Consider the following 17,737-nt stretch of genomic DNA (forward strand, 5'->3'; position numbering starts at 1 on the left):
CAAGGTCCCTTACAGCGAGATGAACCAGTATTTGACAATAATCAATCCTCCTCTCTCGACATCGCAACAAGACTTGATCACGTCAGGAAGCAGCATGTTAACTTTTAACTGTTTTATCCCTCATTTTCAGGTATCTAGCTAGGGTACTCCTCATGTCAAGTGATGAACAAGTAAAGCCACTTTTCGCCAGCCATGTGCGTCTTCCACGCTGCTCCGCCAGCTAGATTTACAGAAAGAATCGCAGTACCAATCTTCCATGGTACTGCGACATTGCGGCCTGTGCCTATTACGTACAAGGTATAAATACATTCCAGGCCTGAGGGTGATATGTAGTTCCCATCTTCCCAGCATTTCTCTTGTGGGAGGGGTTTGTTTGAATATGTAATGAAGAACAAAGAAAAGAGGTGAACCATTCCCGTTTTGTAAGGTCAGGGGGTATAGGTGCGACAATATGCGCAGGTGGGATGTTATAGGTAGGTATCCATGATTCTAGGATACTGGTATCAAAAAGGCTGTCGAATAGGGTACCGAGTAACAGATGCGAGTCATGCTGTGCCTGGCCAAGGTATGGCTTCGGTAAAAAGGGGTAATTCTGTGTCCCCGAAGGTGAAGCCACTGAGAGGCCGAGACATCTGGTATCGAAATGTCTATTGCGAACTGCGCCACAGTCGTCAGGAAAGCTTGCTCCCGAGACATGTTTTAGAAGCCAAAATGCAAGTCCGGAAATCGCCAAAGCAGATGCAGTTGAGATGAAAGAAAAGAATAATGCGCGCCCTAATGCAGAGTAGGAGTAATGTTGGCTCCTTGGTGAATGAGGTTCCATCGTTGGACCATGTAAAGCGTGAAAAGTTGAAAACCATGAATGGGTCTGTCTGCTGATGTGTAAAACGTAGAAAAAGGAAATTAACAGTCGATGAGTGAGAACTCGTGTCAGTGATCTAAAAGCGAAGAAGTCGTTGCGGTCGTGGTGGTGCTATGAGCATGAGAATGATTAATCGTGGTGAAGATTAGTTGGAGGGACAAGCTGTCGGAGCACATCAAATGACAGCGCCGCGGTCGAATCGGCCGCTGGATTCATCAAAGCGGATGGGGTAGCATGAAGAATCCCCTAGACAACATTGTTGGGAGGAAACGATGGAGAGGAATGACCATAGACCTGAAGGAGCAGACAAGGTGAAACCAGCACCGATAGAGTCGAACTCTACCACGTGCAAAACAGACCAAGTCGTAAAGATCATAAAACGTCTAGTAAGAGGCCATACGGCGAGCATGTGATCGATCGCCAATCATGGGGGAGGCACCAAGGAGGGAGATTGGTGCATGGAGAGTTCGTGACTGAGGTCTGCTGGGAGCAGTTGGTGACTCGTCCACACAAGGCTCACGTTGACCAAAAGCAAAGGTCGCGGCACGGCTGAGACCTTTACGAGATTTCAATCGGCCCATCTCGCGTTCGCAAGTGCGCTGGTGAGCCTCATCGGACATCTCAACGTATTCTTGAGGATAGCAACGGCCCCGGTGTTCGGTGAAGAAGCCCGAATACCCACCGTCTAGAATGTAGACTTCGGGGTATGTAAGTTTTGGGTAGAATTCAGCATTCACGGTGCGGTCCTCAGATCGAACATGACGAGCCATCAGGGGGGCACGGTGGGCTGAATACTCGCAGTGGAAGATGAGAAGCGTCCGTCCATCCATAGGAGTCTGGAAGAGCTGATTTGTGAGCAGGTCCTTATCATTGTAGTTGACAGCACCGTCAATGTGGCCACCCTCATATTCATACTCAAATCGGCAGTCGATCACGATCTTCTGGTCGAAGTGGGAGCTGTACTTGCCATCCAAGACGTCGACGAGTGTCTCTCGAGTGATGCGAGGAATGGTATCGGTGGGGTCTTCCAAAAGGAAATGGGGGAGAACGGGCTCTTGAGCCTCCTCCACATCCATAACCGATTGAAGCGCGGAAGAAGTAGTCTCCTCTCCCTCTGAATTGCTCTTCATTATGTCAGCGGGATGCTCGAACATGCTTAATGACCGACGGAACTGCTTTCGATTTCTGAGAAAGGGATTGGACTGTCGCCGGGAATGTGAGTTCATGGAAGGAGAGCCATTGCTGCGAGAGCATGCATTGAAGTTGAGGAATTGGGGTCTAGCGCGGCCGACAGAAAGACCAGGGCATGGACTGTTGGCAGACGCGGGCCTGCGCTCCTGAGGTGGTGATGTCGACTCGAAACATTCGCTGAGAGACAGATTGGAGCTGGTATGATTCAGGCGAGAGCCAGCACCGAAGCGGAACGGAGGCAGCTCCGTATCAGCCTGGCGACTTGGTACGGCCGTGGTACTGAAACCCTTCATCCGGGTTAGGGATGGTCTCCGTGGGACAGCTATTCTACGGTTTCTAAAAGACGTCAGTTGAGGTTCCAGGAGGAATGTGGGAATATGAGACTGACTCAGCCATGATGGGCTTGGGAGGTTCCAAGGAAGACTGCCGAGAGATAGGAGCCGGGGAATCAAGAATCATTTCATCGTCAGCGGCTGGTGTAGACCCCGGAGTTGGAGAAGTTATCTCGAACTGGGTGAAGAAAGGTGTCTTGTGAGGCAGAGGTGATACCTCCATTAACTCCTTGAGCTCGGCCAGTGGGGCAGGCGACGAGGATGGTAATGGGGGAGTTGTGACTGAATCTGTAGGAACATGCCAATTAGCCACGAGGTTCTTCGTTCTAGACCCTGTTGGTCCTGCTCACCTCGACCTTCCAAGCTGCCCATCATGCCAGCCGTGAAGAGTGCTCTTCTGGGAGTGGGGAACTGAGGACTTGAAGTATGTTAGCCAAGACACTGTAAAACGATTACCAGGCGCCGTAACCAACCTTGAATCGCTGTCAAGTCGGAAGTTCTGGGAAAGATCAGCAGCCAAACTCGCAGCGGGCGAGGAGCCTCGTACGTCCTTGACGTTGAAATAGTCTCCAGAATGCTTGTGCATCTGCTCGCGCAGGCTCATGCTTGCAGATGTGACAGAAGATGTAGAGTAATGGGGGTGCCCGCGAAAGACATCTCGACTACCCCAACTAGGGAGCATTGACGGGCGGTGTAATGCCGCCAAAGGTGAAGAGGCTTCCATTGTGAATGATGGTAATGAAGCAGCAGGACGATTCGAGGGAACCCGGGTTTAATCGAATTCTGTCGAAGCACGTCAGCTACTGAGAGCTGCTCGATATCGAAGACACGGCGATGGAGTATTGAAGAGGTAGTTCTGCAGTAAGTCAATGCTGCAGTAACACCTCTGTAATGGTATCGAACGAGCGTCTGGGCAAATGGCCTGAAGCCAAGGTTTGCACAGGTTGAATTGTACTGAAATCGGCTCGTGGGCGAACCAAGTATTAGATGGATGATGGGAGATTAGCTCGTGGCGGGGTTTCGACGATAGCGTGTGACGGCGGTCGTTATACTCGTTCGAATGACATTTGAAGGAGGGGCGAACAAGACTCGATAGAGACGTAATCGTGAATACGTCCGACGACAGGGAGAGTCGTCGCCCTTACGACTATGAGGCAAAGAGTCAAGTTGAGTCGAAAAGACGTCGAAGTCTTAGCCTATCTCGAGAGGGATCGAGATGGTTAAGCTGATCCAGACCAAGTGCCAAATTGACCAGGGGTGGGCGTTGCTGGGCGGATGGCAGAGGACCAAATCGCACAGGTCTCAAATACGCACAGTACAGTACAGGCAATTGGATGCTAGTACTAAGGAAAAGATAAGGTTACTGAGTACCGTAATGCTAAAACTAGCACACCGAGACGAGACAGAAAGCCTTTTTCCCAAGAACGAGAATTGAATTTGCGCCGGGTTTTCCTCTCTTTCAATGCTTTCCCCTTATTCTCTTTTTTATATCGATCACTGGTGAGAACCTGTTCGATATCCGAGGGTGGGCTTCGAGTTCAGGCTAGTTAGTGCTGTTTGTTGGCTGGATCGAAGAAGGACTGATATGGGTGTCCAATCGATTGAAAGAGCGAGCGGCTGTCTAAGTTGGATATGATAAAGATTGCTAGCCGTAACCGTGCTTGCCTTTTTGGAGAGACTGTCGGACGGGATGGGTGGGAAAGGGGAGCAAAGTGAAGATGTGAGTGCGGGAGCTGAAGCCTTTTGAATGGATTCAACCAAGCCCAGTCCAGGCAAAGGCTTGTCTGGTTGGAGTTTTTTCCCAGGCGATTCCCACCAAGGTTGTTAGGGGTGATTTGGGACCGTGCTGGGGCCTTGGGGTCGCTGGGGAGCACCGACTTACAGTGGAGTTTAGTGGGCGAAAGCTGCACGCCCAGTGCAGTCAAGGGAGAGAGGTGTGAGGGTGTGAAAGGGGCGTGTCGAACCAAGTCTACCAAGATCCCACATTGGATAGTTGGGTGGGCACCTACCTCACTTTCACATCAGACATCTCACTTGCACGCACCTTCAGGGCCTCAAGGCAAGGCACAAGGTACCCGGGCAGCACAACAGAGCTCCTCCCGTAAGTCGTTTTACGTCCTGCAGCAGAGGCCTGCACTGCTGAAGCAAATCACATCTCTCGCCAGTCCCTCCCCCAGCCGGTCCGCTGCCCACTTACCAGGTATCTATCGATGCTGAATGGACGTCGCCCCGAAGGACAGCGCGTGGTTGCTCAGTGGAGGTGGGGATGTCACTTTGGACCTTTGGGACTATCCTTGTCCTGGATTCGTCAGGCGCTTAAAAGAACAAGGCCAGGGCATTATAGGCACTTTACGTAGTATAGTAGGTTGAGCAGCACCTCAGTTAAGCTACCGTGCGGGAGCTTGTCCTTGGCCAAGGCAGTGGAGGGCAGGACAGGGCAGAGCTATGCTATGTTTGTGAAGCTGTGCCTTGAATTGGATGATATGCAGTTGAATTTGGATGTTTTGCATCAAACTTGGTTCTGCCAGACTTTGCTAGATTGGCAGAGGAGATAATCTTGTTTACTTTCCTGGAATAACCTTTTGATAGCGTCTTGGGTAAGGCAAGGCATCCTGAATGACATTTCATGTCTTTGGACTCTGTCATGTGCATTCCCGGCTTCTAGAGCTTCCATTTATCATTATGGATCCCGTCCATTGCACAGACACAAACCAGGCCAGTACCAGTTCGCATAAAGAATACCACCCATAGAGTCATGATAAATTAAACAGTTGTCGATGAATACTCGACAAACTTCCATGACAGCGATACCTAACCGCCATCTACCTAGCTACTAGTGCTGTCTCAAGCTCATATCGCAAGAGATTCAACTCTTGGCTGTTGGTAGGCCATCTCATCGTCTTTGTTCATCTCGATTTAGCACAGATATATCGACAAACTTGATCCCATTGCGTGAATGATCGACCGTTTATTTTCGACACCCATCCATTCCCCTGGTCAGCCTTGACGCACGCAACACATCCAATCGATGGATATCTTACACAATTGCTCAATGCGTTTCTCTATGCCATCAGCCATGCACCGACCAACCGGGTTACATCATCGCCCTAGGTTAAGAAGCGGTGAGGGCATCGACATGTGTAATAAAATATACTGTGACCCATGCGTCCTCCCGACCCGCGATGCTGGATATGTTAATTCAACAGCTGGATCCATGACCATGCGTCGACCCAGTAACCTGAATGAGAAGACAAACAGGAGATGAGTTATCACGAGAATGGCGACAAGAAAAGGAGAATCAAATATATCAAAAAGCATGGATACCGTTGCCCGCATAAATGTTGAACAAAGAAACTCGCCCTGCAGCTGAGACTTTGTTGAAGCCATATTGATTTGATGGACAGTCTCAAAGAGATCACCCTCGAAAACAATCCACAATACGGATATTACGCCACTACCTAGAAGGGTTCAAAGATACTAAAGTGGAGGTACATAATAGTTATACTTATCTGTTTCCGTAACAAAATGCCTATTGCTAAATTAAATGAATGAGGATATACAGTCAAACGCAATGTTTTTCTGACCTCAGATGTCCGTTCTCTTGCTCTTTAAACCAAAGCTGGTCTTCACACCAGTCAAGATCCAGAAACACCACTTCTCAATCCGGAGCCTTTTTCAAGCCTCATGATGAAAGACTGAGCACTTGACTGTGGTCAATCGAGTCTGTCTGTATTGCTGTGGCTTGTTGCAGCTTCTAATGTCCTAGCCTTGTGCCAAAAACCACCGTCGCTTCGGGATTGGATGAACAACCTCGAGTTTAGACAATAATAAGTCAGGTAGGTTCACGTCTGACGGATTGTCGCTCCGTCAGAAACAGCGGCTCCAGTGGCGTGAGGAGCCCGATATAACCCAGACAAAGGAACCGTGAACTCCTCTTGTCTGAGAATCTCGATGCTCGTTGGCCACCAGGAGCTCGGAACTACGACGTGCCTCCGCGACTCGGTTGAGACAGCGACAACAAGAGTGACACTGGCGGTAGAGGTTTAATACGGATGTGTAAGATGTGTCAGGTCGGAACGTAGAAACGAGTCAGAAGAATAGAGTGATTTGTGAGTCGACTGTCCTACGGCTATGGATATAGCTTCATTCTCACCGTCAACTGTCTCTCCCTGCGTAGGTGAATCTCCCTCCCTTGGGCAGCACCGCTGTCAAGTCCGTAATAATTTCCATACTTCGTAACCAAACGTTCAATCCAGCATCTTTGTAATCACACTATTAAGTCTGTGTCTCGGATGAAAAAAGTAAAAGGCCCCAACGTCTCCATTCTGTTGCTCCAATTCAAATGTCAAAATGTCGCCTCCCTTTCTTTGGTGCCGGGTCTTTATTCTGTGCTAGGAATAGCACACAGGTTTTGGCGCCTGTGGCAGGCATTTCCCATGTCGATACTCGCACAATTGACAACCGTACTGCTGGTCTTTATTCCGGGGATCTAGCATTGGAGCTCCAGCTGTAGACGTGCCTTGAGTGCCCTGAAGCATGACGTTAACCGCCCACTAGGATCTTGGTCCAAGTTACGTCCAACCGCCAAAACAGGTTCTTGTTGTTTTGAAAAACTGCCTCGACCGTAACAGAACCGTTCTTCGACCCCTGGTCGACCTCGACTCTGCACTGGACATCTAGATATCCGTCCTTGTCACCTTTACAGCCCTGTCCGCTTGCCTCGTGTACGCTGCTGTTTCAATGCCTGGTCTATGCTTATGCTAAATGGGATACTACTGCGTGTTCACTTTATTATCCCTATGCTCAATGCGTTCATCATCGTGCCCCAGGAACTTAGCAGCCTCGGCGTCTCTCGGTTGCCTGGGTCCCCTGTCGTCAACTGAGGGTTGTTCCCTGTACTGGGTTCGTTCCTCAACTATGTATGAAGCCGCAGGCGCCCGTTGAACGCTCTTGAGAATGACGCTTCTCGAGGCCTCGAACGTCTTTGCTAAGGAGCATGTCCTTGTAGAGAACACTCCGCTTACATAGGCCAGTGGCTAAGCTCAGGTTCAAGGCAAGAGTCAATCAAAGCAGTTCCGTCGAAATTGAAAGAGGATGGAGCTGTCTGTCTCGGTGAAAATCCAGGGTCCTTTTCTTCTTTGTGAGACAGTCACACTCCGACTAGGGCCCTTGTTCAGAAACACAGCGGTCCCACAGCGCGCACGACGAATGACAGTGGTGAATTGGCGATTCAGCAGACTCAAAGCGATTCCTTATTCAGCCTGATGTTGTTCTCTATTTGTCGAAAGGGCAAATTCAAGCCACCGGGGCCCAGTGCAATTATAGTATGGAATCCTCCGAGAGACATATCCGCATTCTCAGTATGAGATGAATCGCGACAATTGGCTCGACTGGACTGGTTTGAGAGAGAATTGCATGACATGATGGTTCCTGAGTGAATGCAAGGCATTGTGAGTTGTGCAAGGTTACGATCAATTAACGCGGCGTTGTTGGGTCAGAAGCAAGATCCAACCCTTGTCTAGCCCGATGCTAGTGTCCAGATAGAGAAGTTGGAGACACGCTCCAGAGGCGACTCCATGTATGTAGGAACAAGCGAGGTGGGGGTGAACAGAGAAGGGCCCAAAAAGGGCAGTTCATGCTTGCAATTACAGCTCAGCCTTTCGCGTCGCCAACTTACATACATACATCCTACATACTGTACTGTACATACGACTGACTTGCAGTAGGAACCAGGTACCCGAACTTCTTGTTGCTGATCAAGTCAGATACCCAATGCCTCGTAGCTTGCGAATGGGATCGGTACTGCATGAGCATTGTGATGTTGCAAAACATCCAAGATTTAAATTCGGGTTGCAGATCAGACCAAGTCTGTTCGCAATTTTGCTGCAGACACGGAGCACATGCCTACCGGACTTGATACCATTCGAAGATGATCGTAGTACCTTTTTCGAAATAAGCCCAGCTTCTGCAGGATGAAAGCGGCTTCCAGACTTTCCATCGCAGGTATTTGATTTTACTCAATGTTGGTCACTCACGTGTACATGACAGCGCGAGGAATGCAGACAGTTGGGCGACAGCTATCATGTGAAACCTTCTGAAGACTCAATACCCCTATCGATTTCGAAAGGCTGGCCAAGGGACCAGACCCTTGAATTCCTTCGGGAGGCGTTTCGTTCCCGGGCTCTGAAGGCTGAGTACAATTTTGTGTGGACATCAGCTGACGGGTAACATTCTCCAACAATAGTCCCCGAGCAACTTACATTGCTCTCTTCCGAGACGGGAACCAACACAGCTACTAGAACAGGTTATCTCGAGGTTGTATTCAGCGCTATCGATGGCGACAGCACCTTAGCAGGTATTATTCGCGCGGGGTCTCCGACGCCAAGGTCAGAGAAATCCTCTTACACCTCAAGTCAGACTGCTCACTTCCAACACCAAGCCATCCAATGGCAAGGCTGGAGCGCCATATGACGAACGAACCTGTTTGCTGATCGTGGCTCCTTCGCTTCACATCCTTGTTCAGTTTACAGCCCTGTGTTTCTGTATGAGTGCTCGTATGTACGGAGTACGGATAGATGCGATCCATCTTTGCGTCTTGCTCTCGGCATTCAAAGGTCCGAAACCTGTGGCCCCAGCGGGACGATCATGAATGGATCTTTGTTTCTTCGAGACGCTCGAGTCTGCCTATTGAGACGGTTTCTTTGTCTGGTTTCCTTGTCGTCTTTGTTGGTGTGCTAAAACTTCCCCTCACTAACCTAAACTAAAGATATGCTGATCTCTTAGACAATAAGAATTGACTTTAACTGATACGATATTCAGCCATGCATGCGCCATGATTGCTCAATTGACTCAATGCAAAAGGCTGAAAATTTAGCTTCTGATTGCAAAAAAGGTAGAATACTAATTGCCGGTAGCCGCTGGCCCCCCTCCTCTCGAAACAAAGCTCTCAGTTAAACCATCACTATTGTCGTTAGCTCACATGGGCGTCACCTTGCCTCTCACCAAGCACAGCCTCCGCTGCCAAGCTGATATTATCGCTGACACTGCAGCAACCCTCCCTGTTCTTCACAAGGTTTACCAGGGTCCTTCCCTGCCGCCATGAAAGAATGATGTGAGGGGAAAGCTGGGAGTTGATGGCATTCGGCGCAGAGTCTATGAGAAGCCCAGCAGCACCAACTGATTTCTTGAAGCTATTTTTGAAAGCCTTCCGAACAATTCCAGCAGATGGACAACTCTGACGCATGGTCTTTGATTTTGCACGAATAATCTCATACCCTCCAATGGATGGAAAATTAATGTCGACATCTTGAGACCGCGTCTTGACGCGACCAAGAAAAAAAGCGCCAATTGTTTACTTCGAACCGCTTTTGGCATCAAGCTATCTGCATCCAACCCACACCATCAAGTTCTTTGGTTACATTGCATTGCGTTGTTTGTACCTGGAAGATGCAGCTTTTTGAGTGCGCGGCTCCGACCTTGTGACTGAGAGCAGCACGATATCCAGCGGCTCATCTTCCAGAATTCAGCAATGGCCCTGGTCAATGTTGTATCGACACATCATCAGTTGATATCGGAATTGGAAACACAGCTGCGGCCTGGGTTATACACGAATCTTCAGGTTTCACAGCAACAGGCTCAACCCATTGGTCTCTCCGTACATGGCCTATGCTTGCTCGTTTCTTAGCTTCCATATATCAAACCGCCTAAAAGGATGGAGACTCCATTCTTTCCGGTCAGTTTCCACCAGAAGTACAGTAACCGTTACGAATCTCCATCATGTTTGGTGGAGCTATGTCAATCGCTATATTTTTGCCTCTGTTCCCTGAACCTCACCAAGATTCAAAACTCGGCGGTCAATGCAGAGTAATCCCCCTCTCGTTTGGTCGAAGCCTTCCCGACAGCGCGGGCCTGTTGGATCTTGTTCTCCGAGGGTACCACACTCGAAGATTTTTTAGACTGTTACGAAGGTTCAATGGTGTCGCTGTCGAGCCAAAATAGATGGCGTGTTTTTAGTGACATGCGATGACGAGACGCTGCCTGGCTGGACTCTTCTTCAGCCATCCTCATCAGCCTCGATCTGCCTTAGCAGTACCAAAACGAGCTTTGGCAGGTTTCTTAATCAATTCAAGATCGCCAATCTCGATTTCAGTTCCGACAAGACTGTCTCAATCAAGTTATCGCTTGGCTTCATGGGCGGGGGATATTCCTGTTTAGTGGCGTCTAAAAGCCTCTCGAGGGATTATCGATGGCCAAAGCGAACAATAACACAGCTGAAAACCAGGTTTATCCTTTCATGCTATAACGAATTCGAGCAGACCTACATTAACCTCTGTCGCAGTATCGGGTCGACTTTTGACAGATTGACGGACCGTTTGCACCCAGTATGCCAAATGCCTGTCAAAACTCCCTGTATCCGTAAGTGCCCAGAGTTCTTGAACTTGGACGACCCGGCCAGGAGGACATGGCCCAAGTGCGCGCTGCGCAGTATCTTTATCGTCGATCCACGACCTTAATTCCCGATCCTCCCTTCTGGCACCGTCTCAAGATTCGACGTCATTCTTGGCCGTGACCGTCTTTCTCTTATTCAAACATCGTCATCGCACTGGAGTTGAGTTGCTATACGGAGAGTGGTCAAAATAATTAACTGCGCAAACGGGTCGGCCCAAATCACGGTAAGCACACACTACCGCTTGTCTAAGCCGAGCCTCATCGTAGGTCATTGCTCATGCCCAATGAAGATGGCTATCGAAGAGCTTGCAATCCCTTGCATTGCGGCCCGTGGGTAAGAAGACTCAGAAGAGCCAAGAGCAGCGGCTTCGCAAGCTTTGGGTTTTCTCAATAGTTTAACTCTAGCTGCCACTTACCAGCCATCAAAGGCCGAGATTTGACGGCGTAGGCTAGTAGCTACCTTATACGGATACACTCATACATAGTATCATCTCACCTTAGCTTTTATTGTTTTACTTGATTGACATCTCCCCAGAGACGAATGACACTACAGAAGCCGGGTTCCACGTTGTGGTGAGCTGCAGCCAAACCCCATAATTTACAAGAGTCGCCCTCAGCGACCCAATCGCTTCGCATCAGTCGGTTAGTCCGCTGCTCGTCAGCTCTCCAGCTCGTCTGAGGATCCATTAGCACCTCCTAATGTGGGATGGACTCACGACTTAGACTCCACCACGTCACCCCTCCCTCAAAGCCCTCCCGACGCTACCAGAAGCTCACTATCCCTGAGCCTTACCAGACTTCAACGCGAAAGCGTCTCCTGACCGTCGAATGAGGGGTAATCGCGACGATAAGTTCCCTTCACTAATGTGATGGTGTGATGGCGCGTGCAGAAATCTGTTAGAGAATTGACATGGGCACTGAGAGTCGCGAGTGCTCGCTACGGCGCAGTTGCAATTCTTACCGTGTTCCAAGTTCCAGCGTCGTGGGGTAATGGAAGGTGACAATTCGCACCCGCTTTCCAAAGTAAACAAATACGAAGCGTGTCGCGTCTTCTTTTTCTTCTTTTTCTATGGGTCTAACGCGCCGTCACGTGCATTTTTGCTCACCATCTGGCTTTCTTTCGCTTCGTGAACGAGTGGAGAAGATGGATGAGGTGGATATCCGAGACTCCCGTCCCTACCACTTTGTCGATTGTTTGATATCTTGCTAACATTCTGGATAACCCTACTTATTCCTCAGCTTTGGATCGTTCCTAGCTTCGAAATGGCCTCACCATTGGCGGACGCTAAACTTACCTAGCCAATCTCTCCAGTCTATCGTTGATAAGGATGAGATTCGCTCTGTAATCTACAAGTTTGTTCGTGGCGCAGATCGCAAGATCCGCCATCTGGTCCAATCTGTTTATCACCCAGATGCTATCGACAATCATGGCTCTTTTAATGGACCTGCGAGGTACTTTTATGATACAATGACTGCTTCTGATTCGGCACGTGCTGTGCATCACGAAATCGGCCAGTCTTTGATCGAACTTGGACCGGATGGCACAACTGCAAGTGCTGAGACATACTGCACCGCCACAACAGTCAACGAGGCCGACGGTCAAGAGACCTGGATTACTTTCTTGGTCCGATATGTAGACCAATTCGAGAAGAGGGACAGATCATGGAAGATCTCGCACCGTTTTGTTGCCTTTGATGCCGTCTCAGACAAGGCTATCATGCAATACTTGCCAAAGGCCAACCTGGGCACTCGAGATGAGGAAGACTATTCTAGGAAGGTATTGAAAGACCGATGCGATCTGAGAGATCAAACTGCAGCTATTACTATCAACTCGGTAGACATAGATGCTCTTCTTGGACACATCCATTCATCACAGTCACCCATAGCAGTACTCTGTACTCCATGTCGTTTTGTATTATGTCTTACATCTTCTTTCCTTCCTGCTCTCAGTAGGTACCTACTTTAGTGGACCGACCCACGCTCCCGGGATTTTAAGGTGCCAAAAGAGACCCTAGTAGCGCAAACATCAAGTTTACGATCCATCCATATCTTAATTTGTTTTGTTTTTTCTTTGTCGGCGACGACGTGTCACAATAAGAAAAGACGGCTTTACACATTGTAACGCCTCTTCTCCCTTTCTCGCAATTTCTTTCCTTTTTTTAAGAGGCCTCGACTAAGATATTCTGACTTTATTCGTCTTTCAAGACTCCCTCTCTGGCCTGTCCTTGTCATTCTGTCTTCAAGCTCTCCCCAGCTTTGATCCTTGAATTGTTGCTCAGGCGATCTACGCTTGAGCTACGGTTGCTAGCACAAGCATCGACCAACATTCATTTTTGGCACCTTCAAATCCCTTTCTACGAGTCAACACACTCATTTCCCGGGGCCAGCAAGTCAATCGAGCCGGTTTTTGAAGTGAGGCTGTAGACGTAGACTTCGACTTGAGTATTGCATTACATTATATGTCTTGCTATGTCAGTGTTCCGCATACCATAGCTTCCAAGTTCGTGGCCCGATATCCAAGCTCTACACACGTCACTATCATACTATGTGATATTCAATGATTTGCATTTATATACTCAAAAGTTGATTGGAACCGACAGTAATTATTATTAGCTCCGTCGTAGAATGCTGAGAGACCTAGCACCATGCCACTATGCTCAAGTTCATGCCTTTTGTGTTTTATTCGTCAACGAATCCCAGTCAGACTTATACATGATTATTCATGCTCAGCATAGACGATTTGCACTATGACGGTTGTACACAGTCTTTCTTTTAACCAACCCCTACGTTAAGTGTCTCCATCTTGAGGTCTAACGATGAGTGAACACGTTCGCAGTTCACCTTTCCAAAAGCACAGACCTGACGGAAAGGCGGAAATGAAAACTATGTCCAAGCTTTCCAACATGGACTGAGACTGAGACTTGACTCCTCAAGATATACGACGTAAGGGAGTAAGTATACAGACAAGGTCTTATTTCTGAGGCGTTTACGATAATTATCGTCTCCGGCCCTGCCGCGACTCCTGGGAATTCGGAAGCCATTCTCATGTCCCGACCCATGACGGTGGTCAGTGGTTAGTGGATTAATCCATTTTTCTGCTGAAAAGGATCCAAGCGTTGACGAAGTCATATTGAAAGCTCCAAATACAGGGTAGCTCAGGGTCAAGATATTCAGGGTCCAGACGTTAGTTTCGTCTTGGATAGCCACAAGCGCAGACAAGTTTTTCATACAATGTGGGCTTTTTAACGTGCCTGACAGGCATAACATTCAGTTGCCCGGCATAGTTGCCCGCAGTACATAGAGCATGAGATATATCTATTGATGTGGTCAGTCGTTATACGAGTGCAGAAACCACATGGATGTTGTTCGCCTTGTTTTAGCACAGGGCAAACCTAACACAACGATATTGAGCTTCATGCTTCCGTCCTGCAACATCCACGTGAAATAAGGACCACCACGAATCAGAATAAGCATGCATGTTTCTCTGTATTCAAGAGCACATCCTGGGGTACAATTGTGCCTATCGAATAATTCCAATTTAGATAACCCAGGCACGAGGTCATACTCAAACAACATCTAGCTAAGACACACGGCCTAGGTAATATCCGTTACTCAATGGATGTAAAACAACATCCAAAGTTAATGAAGCTTGGTATTGAATTGATAGAAGCACATCTGTGTAGGACAGTATTTGCGAACCTGCAAGGGTTGGACACACAACGAATGGTATTGGACGAGCTTCGATTGAAGCCTGCATACACGTACGGTAGTCACGACAGTTCCTCAGCAACCTATCAGTGAAACGTGACCTTGTTTCCACAACTGCAGCTGGGGCATGGATGCTGACTCTCGATATTTTGCGTCAACTCGGTAACCGTTTTATACCTGGTTTTGGCCCTTCAGCCGGGGCTGCGTTTTGACATTTGAAGACGCTCGCTTCTCGGTTGATATACCAGGTCCCATTGAGCTCCACAGCAAATGTCCGAATAGCGGAAATTGTACAGCAGAACTTTCCAAGACGCCACAATAGGAGTATACTGCGTAGTGCTTTTCATCATAAAGCGTGTATATCAGGTTGAGTTTTTCTGAGTGTTCCAGGCTTCTATTCACGAATGGATGAATAAGAGTCTTTCCAGACAAAACCGCAGTTGCCGAACACGAATAGATTATTATCATCCCTCTTGATCAATATGAGATATATGTTATTTAAATCCGATATACTCCGTCGATGTATAATACTAAAAACTCTCCTCCCTTTCTTATACCACTTGGTCTAGTAGTTTACTCTGAAATCTACAATATCTCTATTACCGCCCACAATTGACCCAAGGACTCTTGCATCTCATTTTTCTATACCGGTTTACTATTAGTACCCTTTATATGTATCACATCTTTGGTTATGCTGTAAAAGGAAGTAAGCTAAGGAAGGTGTCTACAGCCTCTTTGTAGACCAAGGGTTACCCTTTGCTCAAGGTTCCACAGGTCAACTAGATATGTAATGGATGCAGTTATATAGGAAGATAAAGACCTGCCCTAGGTCTAACTGATCCATTGGGTCAAGCTGCAAAAGGGAAGCCTTTCGAAGACAACCGGGGAATTGATCTTCTCGTCAGGGTGGCCATATAGGGACTTTTCTAAGGGCTCAAAAGACAGCTGATAATCGAGCCTTGCCAGGCTGTGATGATGAGGTTGGAGAGACGGTGTTGAATTCATCCATGACAAAGAGCCTTCTACAGCCAGCTGCGATAATGGTTGTTGCTGCAGGTTTGTCTTGTCGGGGTGTGAGAGGGAGGTCTATAAAGACGGAGGCATAGGTAAGTCCGTCCGATTCGGGTGATTAAAAACAGGGAAATATTCTCTTTATCGGTCTCAGGGTTATAGCCCGACTGGAACCATAGACAAAGTAGGGACTGACCTCTAACCTAGCTACCCGTGTATCTAATAAGAAGTGTTCTTCAGGATAAACAGCCTGGCCACAGAGGACGCATACGAGCTCCTTTATGCCTCTAATTTCATCCTCTTAAGCCTGCCTTTCCTAGATAGGGAAAAGAAAAACGCCCCTCAAATCAAGAAATTCTACCCAGAACCAGTTTCTTTTAAACGCCGCCCGTGCCAGAACCCAAGAAATCAAGCAGCAGCTTCTTCGCCCTCTTGAAGAGTGAAATCCCATTCCTTGAACGCCGCCCGAAAAGCCTCGACGTCTTTCGTCTCCTCCTCAACGGTCTGTTCACAATCCTTCCACACCAGGCGACTTTCAAGGCCAAGAAGCTTAGCTAGCACACGACGTCCAAACTGAAGATCGAAGCGTACGTCTGAGGGAAGAGGCATGACGAGGGCTTTACCCTTAATACGGTCCTCGCCATCGTCCGCCCAGAGCCATACACGGAAGAAGTCACCCCCTGACTCGGCCTGTTGTTCGAGTGTGAGCTCCCGGGCGGTGAAAGCTGGAAGAGACTGATTCTCCGCCTCGACCTTGAAAGCGGCTTCCGCGACGCCTTTGCGAATGAGATCGGCTGAGAGAGGCATTAGTTGCCAGATAAGGTGAACATTGCGCTCTCGGCTGATTTCCCACGTCACGACGCCGAGCTTGTGTGAGGTCTTTGAGGCAATCATTGCCTGAACAGCTTCTCGAAATCGTGTCATTTCATTGTAGGTTTTTGCGGCTTCTCCTGCTGGGTCAGTGACAGGACCGATGCTCGGTATTGTAGGGTTATGTGGTAGTGGAATGATGATCAAGTGGCCTGGAAAGGTAAGGCCTTGCTCTGCAAATGTGTTCGAGGTTGGCAAAGGACCTTTGGCCGTGGAGATGTAGGCGTCGTCGCCGATACTACAGCACATGTGGGCCGATAGGTTGGGATTTGAGAGACAGAAGTAACACCGATCAGGACCCGGAGGTGGCGACCGATGGTGCTGCTTCTGGCGTCGGCCTCTATGGCCTCTGCTGTTATCGTCACCCCCGTATCGGCTGTAAGAATCATCCTTGGGTGCACGCTTCTTAGTCTTAGGGTTGAACGGCGAAGCTGTCGCACCAGGAGGTACTGAAGCATCTCCTTTGTTGAGACTAAAAGCGTACAAAGACTTTGCTTTGGCGTCATTGCCGAAAGGGGCCATTGAAATGAACCGAGTGACGGAGGTGTTGTCCGTTTCCTTTTCGGTAGGATGAACGAAAGCCTCTCGTTCGTAGAAGAAGGCTTCTGGAGAAGCTGTTAAGTGATAGCGTGGTTTGAGCGCTGCACATAGTTCTGCAATATTGTCCGAAACGGCGAGTGACGCTTGGTTTGCGGGATCGAGTGCAACCTGAGACCCAGTCCAGACACCTGCTGGCCATGTCGACGTCAGAAGAATATCAGCGTTGTTCGCACCGCGCAGGCTCTTTGCGTCATCCGCTGTGTGGAATGGGAGGTGCTGTTCCTTAGATAGTCCTGCAATGAGATTGGGATCCAGTTGGCCACCCAATGCGACAATCCTCACACCATCAGATGTCTTGGTAATGCTGCGCTTGCCTAGGAAATGTAGGTTCTCGCAGATCTCCTCCTCGGCTTCAACCTTAGCAGCAATACGAGGTGGGAGTGGGCGGGTTCCAACGGTGAAATAGGTTGGTAGAGGGACTTCGATGGACCCGTCTAGAAGCGCATTCACAGAGTCATCGTCTTGGGTTGCGCTGAAGACATCGCCAGTGAGGATGGCCATGGAGAAGTTGTTTTTGGCGTGTAATGTTGCTAGCTTCTTGAACGCTGGCTCAAGCTGGCCATTGAGGCTGCCCAAGACAATACTTCATGAAAATCGTCAGACCGTACAAGTGAGTAGTGAGTTGGAGTCATAACCTACATTTTTGGTGCAGCCATCTTGGGTGTGGTTGTGATATAGTGAGGTTATCACGATAACTTCTCTCCCAGGCAATGAA

At 48.7% G+C, this 17,737-nt stretch overlaps 4 protein-coding genes across 5 annotated transcripts; 2 read left to right on the forward strand and 2 right to left on the reverse strand.

Moving 5' to 3' along the window:
- Positions 1-90: 90 nt before the first annotated feature.
- On the reverse strand, positions 91-4,229 carry FVEG_01048 (hypothetical protein). 2 transcript variants are annotated; one of them, XM_018887824.1, is made up of 5 exons: positions 2,933-4,229; positions 2,859-2,884; positions 2,736-2,803; positions 2,442-2,673; positions 91-2,389 (listed from the first exon to the last, which is right to left on the reverse strand). In XM_018887824.1, the coding sequence occupies exons 1-5, from the start codon at positions 3,107-3,109 to the stop codon at positions 1,246-1,248; spliced, it is 1,647 nt and encodes a 548-aa protein (XP_018743628.1). In that variant the 5' UTR covers positions 3,110-4,229; the 3' UTR covers positions 91-1,245. The 2 variants fall into 2 exon arrangements, with proteins under 2 accessions (XP_018743628.1, XP_018743627.1); XM_018887823.1 differs by having other exon boundaries at positions 2,859-4,229.
- A 6,345-nt stretch (positions 4,230-10,574) lies between these two features.
- FVEG_14766 (hypothetical protein) lies at positions 10,575-10,898 on the forward strand (the record flags this gene model as incomplete). Its single annotated transcript, XM_018903752.1, has 1 exon — positions 10,575-10,898. The coding sequence occupies one exon, from the start codon at positions 10,575-10,577 to the stop codon at positions 10,896-10,898; it is 324 nt and encodes a 107-aa protein (XP_018743626.1).
- Positions 10,899-12,301: 1,403 nt separating this feature from the next.
- Positions 12,302-12,799, forward strand: FVEG_01047 (hypothetical protein; the record flags this gene model as incomplete). Its single annotated transcript, XM_018887822.1, has 1 exon — positions 12,302-12,799. One exon carries the CDS (start codon positions 12,302-12,304, stop codon positions 12,797-12,799), a length of 498 nt encoding a protein of 165 aa, XP_018743625.1.
- Positions 12,800-15,676: 2,877 nt separating this feature from the next.
- On the reverse strand, positions 15,677-17,729 carry FVEG_01046 (hypothetical protein). The gene is made up of 2 exons (XM_018887821.1): positions 17,662-17,729; positions 15,677-17,605 (listed from the first exon to the last, which is right to left on the reverse strand). The coding sequence occupies exons 1-2, from the start codon at positions 17,676-17,678 to the stop codon at positions 15,961-15,963; spliced, it is 1,662 nt and encodes a 553-aa protein (XP_018743624.1). The 5' UTR covers positions 17,679-17,729; the 3' UTR covers positions 15,677-15,960.
- Between the last annotated feature and the right edge of the window lie 8 nt (positions 17,730-17,737).

This window comes from Fusarium verticillioides, chromosome 1 (genome assembly GCF_000149555.1).
Source record: "Fusarium verticillioides 7600 chromosome 1, whole genome shotgun sequence".
NCBI lineage: Eukaryota > Fungi > Ascomycota > Sordariomycetes > Hypocreales > Nectriaceae > Fusarium > Fusarium verticillioides.